Source organism: Schistocerca cancellata, chromosome 7 (assembly GCF_023864275.1).
Source record: "Schistocerca cancellata isolate TAMUIC-IGC-003103 chromosome 7, iqSchCanc2.1, whole genome shotgun sequence".
In the NCBI taxonomy this organism is placed as follows: domain Eukaryota; kingdom Metazoa; phylum Arthropoda; class Insecta; order Orthoptera; family Acrididae; genus Schistocerca; species Schistocerca cancellata.
Window position 1 is genome coordinate 294,373,492 of NC_064632.1, and position 17,145 is coordinate 294,390,636.

The 17,145-nt window shown below is 38.4% G+C and overlaps 1 protein-coding gene across 6 annotated transcripts in view; it reads left to right on the plus strand.

The window, feature by feature from the left end:
* Positions 1 to 17,145, plus strand: part of LOC126091990 (E3 ubiquitin-protein ligase HECTD1) — a 349,712-nt gene that overhangs the window by 100,886 nt on the left and 231,681 nt on the right. For all 6 annotated transcript variants that reach the window (XM_049907362.1, XM_049907358.1, XM_049907357.1 and 3 more), the window contains exons 13-15: positions 1,984 to 2,125; positions 9,425 to 9,586; positions 11,273 to 11,516. In XM_049907362.1, coding sequence (XP_049763319.1) covers positions 1,984 to 2,125; positions 9,425 to 9,586; positions 11,273 to 11,516 — 548 coding nt within the window. The remainder of the gene's footprint in view (positions 1 to 1,983; positions 2,126 to 9,424; positions 9,587 to 11,272; positions 11,517 to 17,145) is intronic.

Consider the following 17,145-nt stretch of genomic DNA (forward strand, 5'->3'; position numbering starts at 1 on the left):
TAGGAAATATAAATTTGAACTCTGGACCGACTATGGCGCTACTTGTGTCAAAGAATAATGCAGTTGTCCTAGGGCCAGCTCTGCGAGGACAGAAACCTCGTGTAGAGCAAAAAGGCAAAAGCTGGCTTGACTATATTACATTCTGCATGAGAATAGTATTCCTATGACTTAGGGAGATAAGAACTGGCCAGGAACTTAATATATACTGTCCAAAGGCTGTGCCAAATGATTAAGATCGGAGACAACATGTGGGCATTCTCCGCCTCATGCTGCAGCCTTGCAAAGTCGGGACATCTGACTGGAACAAGAAAATCTCTTACCAGGAGAAATTTTGAATGATGTAATAACAAATTCTCGCTGGTAAGGTTTTAACCAGTACCTCTAAGTGTGGGAGGATAGAATAGTTTAAGAGTTTGGGGGAATTTTGTGCAGGAAAATTATTACAGAAGAAACACCGAAAACAACTCGGGACCTGATGGTCGGCGCTCCACCCGTTAACTAAGAATGTTAACGTCCCTGGGGGATAGATAACTCCGCCCGGATCCCATGGATCTGTTATTAACTTCACTTGAACAAGTGCAGACCAGTACTTCTTGTTAAATTTTGTTTGAAAGTCTCCCCACTTCAAAACAATCATCACTTCACTAGGTAACACAACGTTAGGTGGTGATACATTTTTTTCTACTTTGTTTTGGATAAGCTTGAATTCTTTCCACATGTCATTTATAACCTTGCTAGCATCATTAAGTTTGGAAGAAGCAATATGTTACCCTTACAACACATCCTTCACTCCTGTAACACTCTTATCTCAATCTTTCCCCACACCCTCTACCCAACAGTTTCCTCTTCTGTAAGCTAAGTGTTTTTCCTCTTTTGTGTGATCCTGTTGAAGACTCAGTGCTTCTGTTATTCACATCAGTTGGATTGTTTTAAATGACCAAGGAGACACACAAAAAACAAAATTTAATGACCATGTTTGCATGTTCTGTGGCGAGGCATTGCAGGGCCATGTGAGAATCAGTCACTGCTATGGTGATACGTAGACACAATTGGGGGGGGGGGGGGGGGGGCTATATCATCATGTGTTAGTTTTATTAATTTTTTATATTTTTTGTTGTTTTATTATAAAACTATTTCATTTTAGTTATTCGACTGGTAAATTATAAATTCGGGCTTTTACTTTACGTTAACATATCTTACAACTTGTAAGCCCAAATGAAGGAAAACACCTGCGTGCTTTGCTTATGTGCAGTGAGCACGTAATCTTTGTATGTCTTAAGTATACTTTAGCGTAAGACCTATGCAACAGCTGTTGTGTATTCTCAAGCTCACATTATACTTCGTGTGTCCATAATGTATATGTTGTGTGTGTTAGGACATGGAGCACATATAATTCTAAAAACTATGATGTGCATCTATAGTAATGGTGATAGTGGTTTCAGTTTGATGATACTTACACCACTTGCATTCGTAGGTCAGGGAATGTTTGTTTTTGTGATGTGCAAGTGCAGAGACTTGTGTGGGATAGTATGCCATCAACAAATTTTTTCTAAAGCAAGTTGCATTTTTTGTAGCGCATCTTCAGATTTCACTTTTTACTAATTTTAACTTTTAAATGATTGGTCATACAAGAACACGTGGTGGTTCTGTATTATACAATACTTGATAATGATTGAACATTGAAATTGTGCGGTCATGCAGCCAGTAAAGAAAAGATGACTGCTGCATTTGGCATTAAATCATTTGATATAATGATCTCAATATTAAGTTATTTGAACTGAACACTGCAGATAAAAAGAAGTCTCCTTATTGTAACATTTCATGGTTTCACTGCAGACTCTAAATATCTACAAATATTATCTGTTTAGTAAAATGACCTTAATCTTACCTGTTGAGCCTGTAGGGTTTCTTGACAGTTTGCTCAAAAATTTTGTTCAGAATACAATTTATATTAATAGCTCATTACATTACTTGTGCTTACAGGAAAGCCAGCCTGGGTCTCATCAAGAAGATGGTACATTACATCCAGCCAAGCCTGTTAGTTGAAGTGTGTAGCCCCGAGTCACCAACATATAACTTTGGTACAATGTTGGTTGAAGTTATTGCAACAGTATTAGATAATGAGGTACGTATTTAAAATTTTACTAGCTTAGTGCTTGCTGCTTCGCTCATGTAGACTGTGTTCTCTACACAAAATTTTTTTATTTTACTTTTTTAATCGATTTTTTTATGTTGTATATAAATTGCAACACATTCTAAACATTTCACGCTATTTAAGGTAATAAAAGGATGGCCTTTGCTGAATGTACTTCTGACCAAAAAGTGATTCTGATCGGTGGAGTCAGATTTTTTGTTAATTGTCTTTTTTGCATTCTTGCAGTGGTATTTCCATAGAAACTTCATCCGTGACACACATTTCTTTATACCTAACCGGGAAGTAAAATATCAATTTCATAATTTACCCTTAATTTTTTTAACATAACAAAATATATTTTTTTAAATTTTCGTCCCTTATTTTACCCCATTAGTGGTTGAATTTCCAAAAATTCTAAAACCAGTATTTTTTTTTTTTTGTCTGAGAAATCGAGTGCCAATTTTTGTATTTGTAGCTTCAAAGTTGCCTTAATAGTAACATATTTTCAAAAAACCTTTCATACCCTATTTCACCCCCTTTGGAACGTAATTTTGAAATTCGTTCTTAAACAAGGCTTGCAGTACAAGATCCACACCCTCTCAACATTTGAGGTTTCTATCCTTAGTCATTTGGGCTGGTAGATGAAGTCAGTTAATGTGTGGCCTTATTCCACCCCCAGAGGCGTTGAATTTCCAAAAAATGGTGAAACATGTAATTTTTTGTTTCTAAGGGAGAAGCCAAATACTAATTGTCATAGGTATAGCTTTAAAAAAGCTTTTACAGTGAAATATTTTCATAAAACGTCACTACCACACCCCCCGCCCCCACCCCCCACACCCCCCACTCCCCTTCCGCCATTTCACCGCCTTAGGGATTGAGTATTCAAAAAAGTGAAAGGTGTGTTTTTCAATTTCTAACAGAGAAGCCAAATACAAATTTTCTTAGATTTACCTTAAAAATGCTTGCATAATGAAATTTTCCATAAAAACTTTCTTCCCTATAGGGGTTCAATTTCGAAAAACAGTGAAACGTAATTTTTTAAATTCTAACCAAGGAAAGGAATTCACATTTTCATACATGTAGCCTTAAAAATTCTATCAAAATGAAATATTTCATAAAACACGCCCTCAGTGGTTAAATTTCCAAAAACACTGAAACACACATTTTTTATTCCTAACCAAGAAGTCAAATACCAATTTTCATAATATAGGTTTAAAAATACTTAAATAGTTTCTTTAATAATGATTTGTTTAAAAATAATCCACTATTTTACCCCCATAAGGATAAAATTTCAAAAAATGTTGAAACATGTATTTCTTTATTTCTGACTGACAACCCAAATACCGATTTTCGTAGGTCTATCTTCGAAATTGCCTCAATAGTGAAATGTTTTAAAAATACTTTTCATCCCCTATTTCACCCTTAGGAGTGGAATTTTGAAAAATCCGTTCTGAAATGGTGCCTACAGTATAAGATCAACACCATCTGCAAATTTCAAGTTTCTATCCTTAGTGGTTGGGCTGCGCAATGATGATCCTTAATAATCGTCTCTCTGGAATCATTTCATAAGACGCCTGTCTCACTGGATTCTGTGCATCCTATTTTGTCCACTGCCTGATTGCAGTTTAATTTATTGACTCTCCCAGAAAGACTGAGCAATCAAACTAAGGCTTATTAAACGATATTATGTTTGATTTTTGTGTGTTCCATTGGAAATCATAACCTGTATTTATTATGTTTTTCCCTTCACTCTACCCTATGTGTGCATGAATGTGACTGAATGAGTGTTTTCACATGTGGTTTCGGGTTTCTTCTGTGGGGGCCACTGAGTTGGTTGTCGTCTGGTAGGAGCAGGTGATGTTTGCTCCTCGTTTGGAGGGTAGCACAGGATGACCAACTTCGGATCCCCGTACTTGGACAGAGAGGTTTACCCCTGTTAGTCTGAGGTTGGTTTGTCGGTCAGGTTGGTGGTGGAAGCCTTCCCGTCTGGTAGAGTTCGTTGCACCGGTAGTTAGGTGAAGCTCGGTAGAGAAAGGACACTCTGCAGCTAGCGGTTGGTGAGTATAGTTCGTAGGTCCCAGAGGTGGTTTCTGCTGAAAGGAAGTAAGTCTAATTAGAACTTCCTTATGTTAAACTCGTGGAATATTTAAGTACTTCAGCTTAACTGTAGCGTGTGTAATCACGTATTTTTGGAATGTGGCATAATTATTTTATTAAAAAAGTCGGCGATGATGGTGGTTGGAAATTAAAAGTGCGGAAGTTGCTTTTTTCCTTTCGGACATCATGGTGTGGAATTTCTAGCAGGGAATATGTTTAGGAAAAGCTAGTCAGTATAACTTCGGGTGAATGTGAGAATAAGTGTTTTCGAGCGAGTGTGACTTTTTATTGTTCTTATTTTCTATTCTCTCTTTGTGTTCGTCTTGTGTCTCGTGTGTGGTAACCTATGATCCTTCTGGTCTACTACGACACTGCAGTAGGTTTTCATATTACCAGTTTAATTGTTTCGTGTGTATAATTTCAGTAAAATATCAGTTTTTTGTGCGCATAGAGTAAATGTTTGTAACGCTTTGTTTCTGAATGGACCACATGTAAGTTGAAACAAATCGGGGTGGTTTCTGCCTGGCTGAGTTAATTTTATTTTGTGGCGGCAAAATTATTCTGGTATTGTATCATTAAAATTTTTTACATTTGTGCTTGGCTTAATGTCTAATTTCTGAACAGTTAACTCGTGATCAAGTTTACCATGTGCTGAAGTTCAGCCTTTCGTAAGCGGCAGGCACGGATTCCACGTTGTATATCTAGTATACAAACCTTGCGAAACGGATAAACCTCTTTCCAAGCTAGTGCATGAGCATAATGGTGATAGGTATCTCTCTTAACTATTTCTGTTGTGGATATGATTGAATTACTGTGTTCCACTTCCCTTTTGTGTCCTTTTTAATTGCGCTATTCTACAATTTTTTGGCGAATTATTTAGTTAAATTTTTTATTCAGGCACCAGTCTTGTGTATTCATAGGATGTGCATCAAATTCAGTCATGAAATAAAAATGTGCTAAGTAAAAGATAAATTCAGCGTCCTTTATCTTTTCATTGGTGCCACTTTTCAAATTAATATTCTGTTCCCTGATTTTTTAAAAGTTAATCCGCTTGCTTGTGATGAACAAAAATGGGAGTAAAAATCAAAGTGAATGACTTACTGTCTCAAAGTTAAGGAATTCACATGTAATTAAACAATCTCATTGATGTACGACATACAATGCTGTTCATCTTGTTAGTATCTTTGAAAAAAATTGCATTCCTATAGTTAAATTCTTAATTAGATTAAACTGATAATTTTCAGTTTGGTCTTTTCTTAATTGTTAGGAAGGGCTTGGGCTGGTGTCGACCCTGTAATTTTTAAATTTATAATTGTGCTTGTGAGGTGGCTTAACCAGAAATTACGCACAAGGGTTACATCTCCATTATTCTTGGTTCGTAACGTATGTTGAGCCTTGGCTAGGATCCGTTTACAGTTCTTCATACATAATTTACAGTTGAATAGCCGAAGTCTTAAGAATTCTTTGTTTGTGGCTCTGGTAGTAGGAACTTAGATGATTGGAAAAGTAAAACTAAAATTTAGGTGTGGTTTTCAGAATCATTAAATACATGGTGTTTCAAACAATTAATCAGATTTAACAGGGCTGCAAAGTTCTTATTTTACAGCTGGTGCCATTGCATTTGACATGCATGCACATACAACCTTGGAGTACAGTTTTCATTTACCTTTCACAAAAGTTCAGTATGCCCCCTACAAAAACGGACATCCAGACATAGTCATACTCATCCCATACTTTTGTGATCACATATAGATATACTGCATACACCACTGTTGCTGCTTGGCACCAAAATTCATTCAAAGTTAGACAAATTCTTTACCAAACTTCCACAAATAAATCACATACATTGAGATCAGGTTACATTGGAGGCCAATGGTGCAGTGTGAGAGATATATGCCTCTTTTGGCCAGTTCATTGCTGTGGCAACTCGTTAAAATTTTTGGCATTTTATAGCAATTTTGGAAAAAGCCAGATCTCTAAATATCTTTTTGGCATGTAAGAATGGGCTGAAAATCTTTTCTTAGGAAATTGCCCAAAACGTGAAGCTATAGCCTTTGACTGCTATGTTCCCCTTATTCTTAAATTGTGGCAGTTATCTTGTTCAGTTAAATGGAACACAGTCTCAATACCAAAAACTAAAGGTTAAGGAATTATCTTCTTTCTCCACACACAGAATGATTTCACGAAACTTAACATGTCATTTTCGGTAATGAAGGGCTTGTGCCAATTGACTCTTATGTAGTATGAAACAAGTATGTTGCTTTAAAACAAAGGGGGGACACACATGAGAAATGACCAACTCTCAGATGGCATGAGGAGTTGACGTACATACGCTATATGCATAGCTTTGCAGTGTGATGTATGTCTGGTTTACCCTTAAATAAACAACCAGTATCTTGTAACTGCTGATTCCATTGTCAAATAGTTTTAGCTGTTGGACTTGGAATATTGGACTCTAAACGAAAATAACACCACACAGTTTTATGTGAACTGCACCTGTTGAAATGAAGAAAGCAAATGACCTTTTATCGCTATCACCATTTCTACTTGATCTGCTTTGGGTAACGAATGAAAGAGCAGTCGAGCTTCACCAGGGAGACCCCTAACCCCACAGATAAGTCACAAGGTGAGAGATCTGGAAACCCAGGAGGACACTGGCGATGAAGTTCATCTTCTGTTTCTCCTCTTCTATAACATCAGATGCGCTTAGAGAATTTCTCTATGTTACATAAGATAGTATGTAAAGACCACATTTTTATCCCCCCAAACCTGACACTCTTGAAAGTTTGCGGCATAACATTTCTGAAGCTAATACCAGCTGCTTTGTGTGTGGCAGGAAATGAGCAACGGTTTTGATGTTTGTCATGTAACTTGTGGTGCTTAGATTAAATGCATAAAAATTGGACCTTTACTCTTTCCAGGAACATTGGAGCTGCATGTCTGTCTTTTGTAGTTTGGAAGCAACAAATGTTCAAAATCTGTTCCTTCTTTTTGAATAGCTCTGTACATCAAATATTGCTCTGGGTATAGAGGTGATGTTACCGAAGGTTTCACGTTTGTGAGATGACGACAGAAATATTTTTCCATATGAAACTTCTCAACAGCGTGTATCACAACAGATTGGGGTTTCACAACGCTGTAAACTCTGGTAGAGAGATAAAGTATGAAAGGCATAATAGCTGTCGAACAGAAATTTTGTTGCTTATTGTTTGCTATTATCTAATAATAGTACGATGTTGACCTGTGAAGCACAGCACCCTTATGAATAAATGGAACTACACACACCTATGCAGTAGTGTATAACACTACATTTCACCCTTACCTCATCCGCAACATGCTGTGGCATGGATTCCCCGAGATGCAGAAAATGGTTAGTAATCTTGATGCATAACTGCGCATTTCCCACAGTCTAGCTCTGAATGCAAGTTGTGCTACACAAATTCTTTCATGTTGTGAGCGATCCTCAAAGAATTTTGGCTTCATTTTGAAGTGACAGGATGGAGCAATATGTCAAGGGTACAGGTCACTTCAGAGGTGCTATAGGTGAGCATGACTACACGTGGTCAGAGAGTAGGTTCCCATACCAGTTGCTGGTGAGAGACATTGGCAGACAGAATTGGGGTTACCATTTCTTCCTATGTAAACATGTGCCACAAGAGAATGCTTCCACCACCTGACTGAACAGTGTCCTATTGGCAAGCCACATACATTGCCTAATGTTTTCAAGTGTACTGGTAGCCTGGCATCAGCTTGGGTTTTCCTGTCCAATATGGAGTACATGTCATCCAGGTTTTAGAAAACTCTAGGTGAAAAAATTGATTTTTGCATATCTTACAGTCTGATACTTCTGCTTGGTAAAGCTTCCATAGTTATTGTACCACCTCAAATTCAGTAAAATGTTGCATGAAGATGTAAAGATTTTGCAGGGGCAAAAATTCGCTGTGTAAACTTTGTGTTTGGTTGATTTTAGCTCATACATTGCAGTGTATGAAATGTAGCTAAGATATTGAAATATCATTTAAAATTGGGAGCAGAAGGATATCTCATGTCATTCTTGAGTTATTAGTTTTAATATCAGAATGATTGCGCTTGACGCACCCTTTCACATCATTGCACACTGCAGATTGTGTGGTCATTACAGTAATCATATCTCATAAACAATTTGAGATATCGAAATGAGGTTTCTTGCAAATGATAGCACACAATGAAACTTGAAACTTTTTTGTTTACAAGATTTGAAGTAACTCGTCCATAGCAGTGAGGGGTTGGTGACTAAGAGCACAGACAGACATCCATAGCAGTGTCGGAAAACCCAAGCAGCACATGTAGACATATCCACAACACCTGGTAAATGGCACAACAGGACATATATACATGCCGACAGCAATGAAAAGGTTAATCTTTGTGCCCTTTTATGTGCAGTGGCCAGAGATATGCATGTGAAGCAGCAGCTACTATTATTCATAGTGATATGATTGTACTGATGGTATGGCTGCTCACGCACTGTTGTCTAATGCTAAACTGGTAAGTGATTTACTGGACTGTGGCCTGTTATAATTGTCTGAAATCGCCATCACTAACACTCAGTTGACCATGACACTTTATATGAAGGTGATTTTCTCTGAATTGAGGTGCTTGTGGTACTTTCTTGACAGCGTGATACCTGAAAAGATTACCACCTGTGTGATTTTGGCACTGGAGCATCCCATTCATTAAGTGCCAGTGATCTGATTGTGGTAAAATTTGCTACTATTGTACAGATTGTCCATACTGGACTAGATTGTCGTGCCAATTGAAAAATAAAAGATCTTAAGACAACATAGTATTGTGACAAGCCAAGTTCTTCCATTTGCTGTGGTGATAGAAGTTCTCTGTTTCCAATGCAGAGCAATCTCTAAGTTTTTCATATTCATATGTTTAATACAATTTGGAATTATTATTTATGGAAATAAGTCTTTGAGTCATTGCATTTTAAGTGGCTACCTCTCATTACACAGTTAGTATTTGTAGAAACAATAGATTACACTAGTTGTGTGCTTTCGGGTAAATGCAGGTAAATGTCGTCAGTGTGTTGATAATTAACTTAATTTACATACTGTCACCTCTGAGTGGAAGTGGTTTTCTGCCTAGTGTTACTGCTTTCATTTAATACAAAGTATTGTGCTTCCTACTAAAGGGTTATTTTTGTTGCAGGAGGATGAGGATGGCCACCTAGTTGTGTTACAGATAATCCAGGATTTGATGACAAAAGCACAGGATATATTTCTGGATCACTTTGCCAAACTTGGAGTTTTTTCCAAGGTGCTACAACTTGCTGGTCCACAAGATGCAGTGGAGAAGAAAGAAGAACCTCCTGTAAGCTGCTTTTTTTGTGTGTGGATGTATGCATGTCTATTTGTTGCTATCCCTCAGGCTTCTCTCCATCACCAAATTCCCCATTACGTGGTACTAGGGAATGTGTTATATCAACATTGCCTCCTCTTTGTCAAGTTGTGCTATTAAAGTATTTTCTACCCGCTCGAATCATCACCTCCTTGTTATCCAATAGGTTCGACATTCTGTGTTGTTCTCAGTACTATTTGTTTCATTTGTAAAGATGACCACATTTTATGTTTGTTCTTCACAAATGCTTTTTGTGCTGTTACCGGGTGAATGTGCACAATAATCTTTTACTCCTTGGCTGCAGAGACCAAGCATTTGAAACTTCACTGCCAGAAGTGAATCTGTGTAGAGGAGTCATGCCTGGAGAGCTCAGTTGGTAAAAGCATTGCCTGTTAAAGGCTAGGATCTGGGTTAGAGTCCTGATTTTAACTTGCCAAGAAGATGGAAGTGATCTGTGGAACTCTATTTGGAAGCCTCTCAACAATTAGAAAACTACCTGTTGGAATATGTTCGGATTGCATGTGAATGTATTACTGTGGATGTCCTGGTCTGTGTTGAAAAACCCCTAACACCTCTTAAAGTTTTCATATGTGAGCTATTTCATGAAATTCATCTGCCCCACAGTTTGTTTGGTCTAATTATTATTACTATTTTTTTTAAATTCTGTGTAACCATCATGACATTGTATAGAAACTTCTTATATTAGATGAATTTGTGAGGTCCAAATGAATTCAGTATCACTGAATCAGATCAGCAGCAGTTAAGATGTTGGACTTGTATTTGTTAGGAGTAGGTTTCAAACTCTGGTTGGCCATCATATTTAAGTTTACTGTAGTTTGTTGATATGATGTTGGGCAAATGTGACAATTCCTGTGTAAAGACATTCTTCTGACACTCCGTCTATAAAAATTACACCATCAGTTTATGCAGTATTCATAGAGGAAAAGTAAAAAAGATATCAGAATCACTCTTATTATTTTATTTTCATTCAGACATATTCTTCCTCTTTCGTGTTACAAGCAAGTCTTCCACCTCAACGTTACATTTACTGGCATTCAAATATTTTAATTTATCTTCATGAGCTTTGGAATGTAGCATTACTCTGCCTGATTTATATTGATGAATATGCAAAGTTTATGAAAAAATTAAATAATGAAATATTTAATTTTATAGTTATCAAGTGATACCTATTACAAATTGATACAGTCTTAATTATCTATCTCACTGTTGTTCTCAATCCAAAACATATCATTTAACAGACTGTCTGTTCTCTCTCTCTCTCTCTCTCTCTCTCTCTCTCTCTCTCTCTCTCTCTCTCTCACACACACACACACACACACACACACACACACACAGAGAGAGAGAGAGAGAGAGAGAGAGAGAGAGAGAGAGAGAGAGAGAGAGAGGGAGAGAGAGAGAGAGAGAGAGAGAGATTTAGCAGAAAGAAATCACAAACTTGTAATTAAATTGGGGTTAAATAGGAAAAAAGATGTTTTTGCTTGCAAAATCCTTGAATTCCCCCCCCCCCCCCCCCCTCCATCCCCACCTCCCCATTGCACCAGTGCCACATGTTATTATGGTAACCATAAATATATTGTCTATCTTTACCTACTTTGAACATTCACATTTGGCTATTATTTTCCAATTGTTTGCATTTAGGAGGAGACAGAGCAACAACCACCAGAACCTGCTGTTGAGGATGCTAAAGAGATGGTTGCCGGCAAGGCTTACCATTGGCGTGACTGGTGCTTGTGTCGTGGACGTGATTGCTTGTACATATGGTCAGATGCAGCAGCACTTGAACTGTCAAATGGTAGCAATGGCTGGTTTCGCTTCATCCTTGATGGCAAACTCGCAACAATGTATTCGAGTGGGAGCCCTGAGGGAGGCACTGATAGCTCTGGTGTGTTACGGTTTGAACAACTAAAGATACATGTTGCATAAATGCTCTCTGAGATGGTGTGGTCATTTAGTTGCTCAATAATAACACTGTCTCGACTACAGTATTTTATTGACTGTTACATGTTACACATTTTTGCATTACGCCATTTTCAGAAGATCGATAATAAAATGGGCATCAGTGAGAACAGTATGATAACATCCAAAGCATAAGAAGCAGATGAAACTTAACACTGACACAGAATTATAACATAGTTTTACAGATAACAAAAAGCTAATGAATCTGTCCAGTATAGGTACATAGTTATCTCATCGAGCTTGGTGAAATGACTTGTAAATGCAAACTGTTTAGCACGCACTCACAAATCCGTAAGAAGAGCAGACCACCAAATTGCATTCCACATATGATGGTTATATCTATACAGTTACGCGTCATACGTAATATTTGTACAAAAAATATGTAGCGGTGAATACACAAATATGGATATGATCAAACATAATCACTGTTATAACTAAGAAGAGCACACAAAGCTAAAATTGTAAAGTTGTCTTCTAGTGTGCAGTGATGAGCATGTTTTATGAGGTTTAATAGGTGGTGGCTAATTGTAAGGACATCAAGAATGCACAGGGCATCAAAATCTGATTACTTACCATAACCACCATACAATACCATAAAATAATGAAATTAAGAACCATAGTACTGCAGTGTCGCAGAGGTAAAAGTAACTCACATCTTCAAATGGTGGGAACTCGAGGTTGGAATAAAAATAATATAAGGAATAGATTTCTACTTATTGTAAAGATGACCCATGGAGTTACTGACAGCCATAACAAAAAGATGGTTGCACATGCAACTATTGGCCAAAGCCTTCCTCAGCAAAGGAAACATACGCGCATTCACACAAGCAAGCGCACCTCGTTCATACGCTTTCGCCACCATCAGCATCTCCGGCCAGAATGCCAGTGAAATGGCATTCTGGTCGGAGCTGCCGGTGGCAGCGGCAGAGTGTGGTTGAGGTGCGCTTGCTTGCTTTTGTGTGTGTGTGTGTGTGTGTGTGTGTGTGTGTGTGTAAATTTGCATTTATGTGTCATAACATTAAGGGTGATGAGATACTTTGTGTCTGTATTGGACAGATTCATTCTGCTTTTTGCTATCCATAAAAAAGTTGTTCTTTGGGTAAGTCTTAAGTTTTATTTGATTGTTGTGTGGTACTTGCTATTTTTGTTGTTATCACACGTTTCTCACTGATACCCATCTTACAAAAGATTTGATGTGGAGGACATCTGCATCTAAGTAAGATTCATAAAGTAAGAATCTGCTTCACTTGTAATAAAAATTTAACTCTGTGATTGGTTTCTGAGCAGGAGAGCTCCAACCTCACATGCTAATGACTGTAAAGACTGTATTTACAGTTGTTAGCGCCTGAGGTTGGAGCTCTAATGCTCTGAAACTGGTTGTGCTGGTAAAGAAATCATTATTACAACTGATTCGTGTTCTTATTTTACATGAAAATGATGCAATGCTGAAACTTAAAGATATAATAAAATCAAGAACACAATGTGCTCAAGACAAATAATGTTGCTGTAGATGAAAAATTAAACTTACTGTTATGTTGAAGGCTTACTTAGTTTGAAATTTAGATTTTTTCGTCTCTTCATAATGTCTATCAGCTGTTCTAAAATATGTGTTAAGTGGGGAAAATGGTAGCTAATAATTGCGTAAGCATTATAAGTCATTTTGCTTTTGCAGCCCAGCTCATTGCAAATTATAAAAACTTTGTATTTTGTTGAATGCCCCCAGGAAAATATTTTAGTGGTGGTGTTAATGTTATAATGTAATACAGTGTTAGAAGTATCTGTAATTCCACTGATTGGAGGTCGGTGTCCAGTACTTTGGCTCTGGTTTGATTTCTTGCAGATTGGTTATATTCCTCAAGAGCATTCGTGTGAAGGGAGTCTTGAAAGAAATTAAGTTCTCTGTTACTGTATGGCACTGTTCAGGGCTCTGCAGACCTACTTATTTAAGTACTTTTATTATAAATATGGGATAACTGTAAGAGTGAATGAGAGAGTTCGAATGTTGAATGATCGGTACTTGTGAGTCACTCAGTATATGGAAAGTGTAGTATGCAACAACCGTGTGTGTAGGGCTACCATACATCCACATTGACATGGGCATGTTCACATTTTATCATTTAATGTAATAACCCCATACATTTTTAGAGTTACTCTAATGTCTGCATTTTTTAGTTTTAGAAATTAAGATCTTTTAAGTGTAAAATTTAATTTTGGACATTCCAGTTGCAAAAACTTCTTCAAATGTTTGTATCAACAAAAGGACCTTTAAAAATAATTCAGTTCAGTAAAAAACACACATGAACCATGTGGGATGTTTGTAATACTTGTCATTTTGTTTGTTATATACGTAATATAGCCATTTGGTGCCATAAAATTTAACTAATGGTGTTCCATTCAGCAGTCCTAAAGGGATTGGTCTAATCTTGATAGGAAAGTGGCATCATTGTTTTATAGCAACATTTAAAAAAGTAAATAAAAGTTAAATTCTAGCATCACTATATATGATAGGGTTCAACAATGTTTACATTATTCTATCCTCTTACAGAGATCCAGACTAGAACTGCCCTAAAAATGTGTTGTTCAGTACTCTTAAGGGTCTAGCCATTTTTGGGTTTAAAAATTTGGTAACCCTACACATGTACGGATCATAGGGCTTTGAGTATGAGCACATGTGAGGTATAGTTGGGTTTGCATGTGTGAGCAGTGGGTAAACTAGAAGTTACACTGTGTCTTGGAACCTGGTCCTTGCACATAGCCTTCTGTGAGAAAACACTGAGATGACTAATATTGTTGACATGTCATACTGACAGAAGGCACAGTGCTGGCAGTGTATTACCCTTTTACTCCATAAAATAATACTGATGCCTGATATTTAACCCACAGTTATTTAGTGATTAGAAACTTGTGTACTGTAACAAGTACTGACTGTTAGAGTAGTTCTCTTTCATGTTTGGACTTGATAACCTCTGGTGGAGCCCCAGTGTGAATGGCAATCTGTTATCTTACGGCTTTAATGCATAGGTCCATTATGCTAAAAATAATTGTATTCAGAAAATGATTCAGGAAGTATCACATCAATAATAATGATTCTTGTGTGAATAAAAGATGTCACGTGCAGAGGTAATGTATAAGCTAGGGTAATTGGCAACCAGATTATTGGACTGTATCAATTGCCAATAAGATTACAGGAATTGAACTATAGTGTAATCTGATTAATTGTAATAGAAGCAATTCCCCATCCAAATTACAGAAATATTAACTACAACAGTTACCTGAAGCTATAATTAGAAAGAAAACAATACTGTGCAGTACATTTAATTTAGAAGCAACTGATGTAGTGATATTACAATAATGAACATTAGGATCAAACAGATGAAAGTTACAAAACATATTCAAAGTTTACATATGCACCAGTGGACATATTCATTACCATACAGTTCAAAAATGGAAGTCTGAACTAAACTGGAAATTTATATGCTGCATTTATCAAACAATGGATGTCAACAATTGTGAAAAGGAGAAATAGCTACTCACCATACAAATGGCATATTCCTGCAGACACAACAAGTGGAAAGACTGTTACACACTGAGCAGTCGGCCAGAGCTTTCTTTCACAAAAGGATGGGAAAAAACATACCATTCACACAAGCAAGCATATGTCGTGCACAAATGGCCACTATCTCCAGCTCCTTTGGCCAGACTGCAACTGTTGTGTTGAGCCAAAGCAGCCATCCTGAGTGAGGCAGGCAAGATGAAGGGATAGCAGTGTAAAGGTGAGGGGAGAGAAGTTCCCTGTCTGGCAGTGTGTGCAAGAACTAGAAGGCTGCAGGACAATGTTGCCAGATGCAGTGTTGAGAGGCTGTGGGGGAGGAGGGGGAAGGGAGCAGAAAAGGAGGGGGGGCAGGGGGAAGGACTGATGGTTGCATAAGCAGTGTGTGCCACACAGTGAGGTTGAGGGGACATTGAGTGGGAGGAGGTGATAGAACAGAGGGGATTGGAAACTGTTGGGTGAAGGGTTTGGGGACAATAGGTTATAGTTGGTTGAGGCCATGATAATTTCGGGAGAGGAGAATGTGTTTAAGGGGGCTGCCATCTGCATATTTCGGAAAATGTGGTGGAGGGGAGGATACATATGGCCAAGGTTGTGAAGCAGCCGTTGAATTCAAGCATGTGATGTTCAGCTGCATGTTGTGCCACACGGTGATCTACTTTGCTCTTGGCCATAGTTGGCAGCGGCAATTCGTCCTGGTGCACAGCTGGTTGTTAGTCATACCAATATAAAAAGCTGTGCAATGATTGCAGCATATCTGGTGTATGACACAGCTGCTTTCACATGGTGCCTAGTCTGTGATGGGGTAGGATAAGTCTGTGACGGGACTGGAATAGGAAGTGCTGGGTGGGTGGGTGGGTGGGTGGGTGGATGGATGGATGGATGGATGGATGGATTGCCCAGGTTTTGCACCTGGGTCTTCCAATGCTTTATGATACCTGTGGCAGGGGGATGGGATTGGGAATGGCACTGGTTTGGACTAGGATGTTGTGGTGGGTTGTAGGTACCAGAACACCACTTCAGGAGGAGTTGGAAGAATCTTGGATAGGCTGTCCCTCATTTCAAGGCATGATGATATATAATCAAAGCCCTGGTGAAGAATGTGATATGGTTGTTTCAGTCCAGGGTGATAGGTGATAAAGGGGGCACACCCTTTATAGCTTGTCCTTGGGGGTGGTAGGAGGATTGAGGGCTTGGCACGAGAAATCTATTAGTGGACTGGATATTAGGATAGTGCCTATCTTTGAAGGCCTTTGAGAGACATTCAGTATACAGGGCAAGAGGTTTCTTGACACAGCAGGGTGGCTATGTGGGAGGGATTTTTTGATGTGGATGGGATAGCTGCTGTCAAACTGCAGGTACTGTTGATGGTTGGTGGATTTAATGTGGACAGAGGTGTGAATGGAGCCATCAGAGAGGTGGTGGTCAATGGCCAGGAAGGTGGCTTGCTAGGTTGAGGACCAGGTGAAGTGGATGGGAGAGAAGGCATTGAGGTTGTTGAAGGAATGAAGGTAGGGTGTCCTGGCCCTGAGTTCACATTACAAAGATATCATCGTAAACCTGAACTATATCAGGGGTTTTAGAGTTTTGCAAGGCTAGGAAAGTCTTCTCTAGATGACCCATAAACAGGTTGACATAATTAGGTGCCATGCGACTGCCAATGACTGTGTAGTGGGTTTGGTGTGTGTGTGTGTGTGTGTGTGTGTGTGTGTGTGTGTAACTTCTCTTCAAAGGAGAATGACCCCATCCCAGAAGTCCAACATAAACTTCAGTACCAGCTTAAAGCTTTAGTCCATTCCAGAATCTCTCCCCTGAATGCACTTCTCGCTTCACCTCTATGACACCCGCTTCTACATGCTACCCAAAATCCACACACATGCAACAGTCCCTGGACATCCAATTGTAGCTGATAATTGCACCACTGGAAGAATTTCAGCACTCATTGATAAGCATTTCCAGTCAACTGCCTCAAAGGTACCAACCACTTCCTTCACCAACTCTCCAC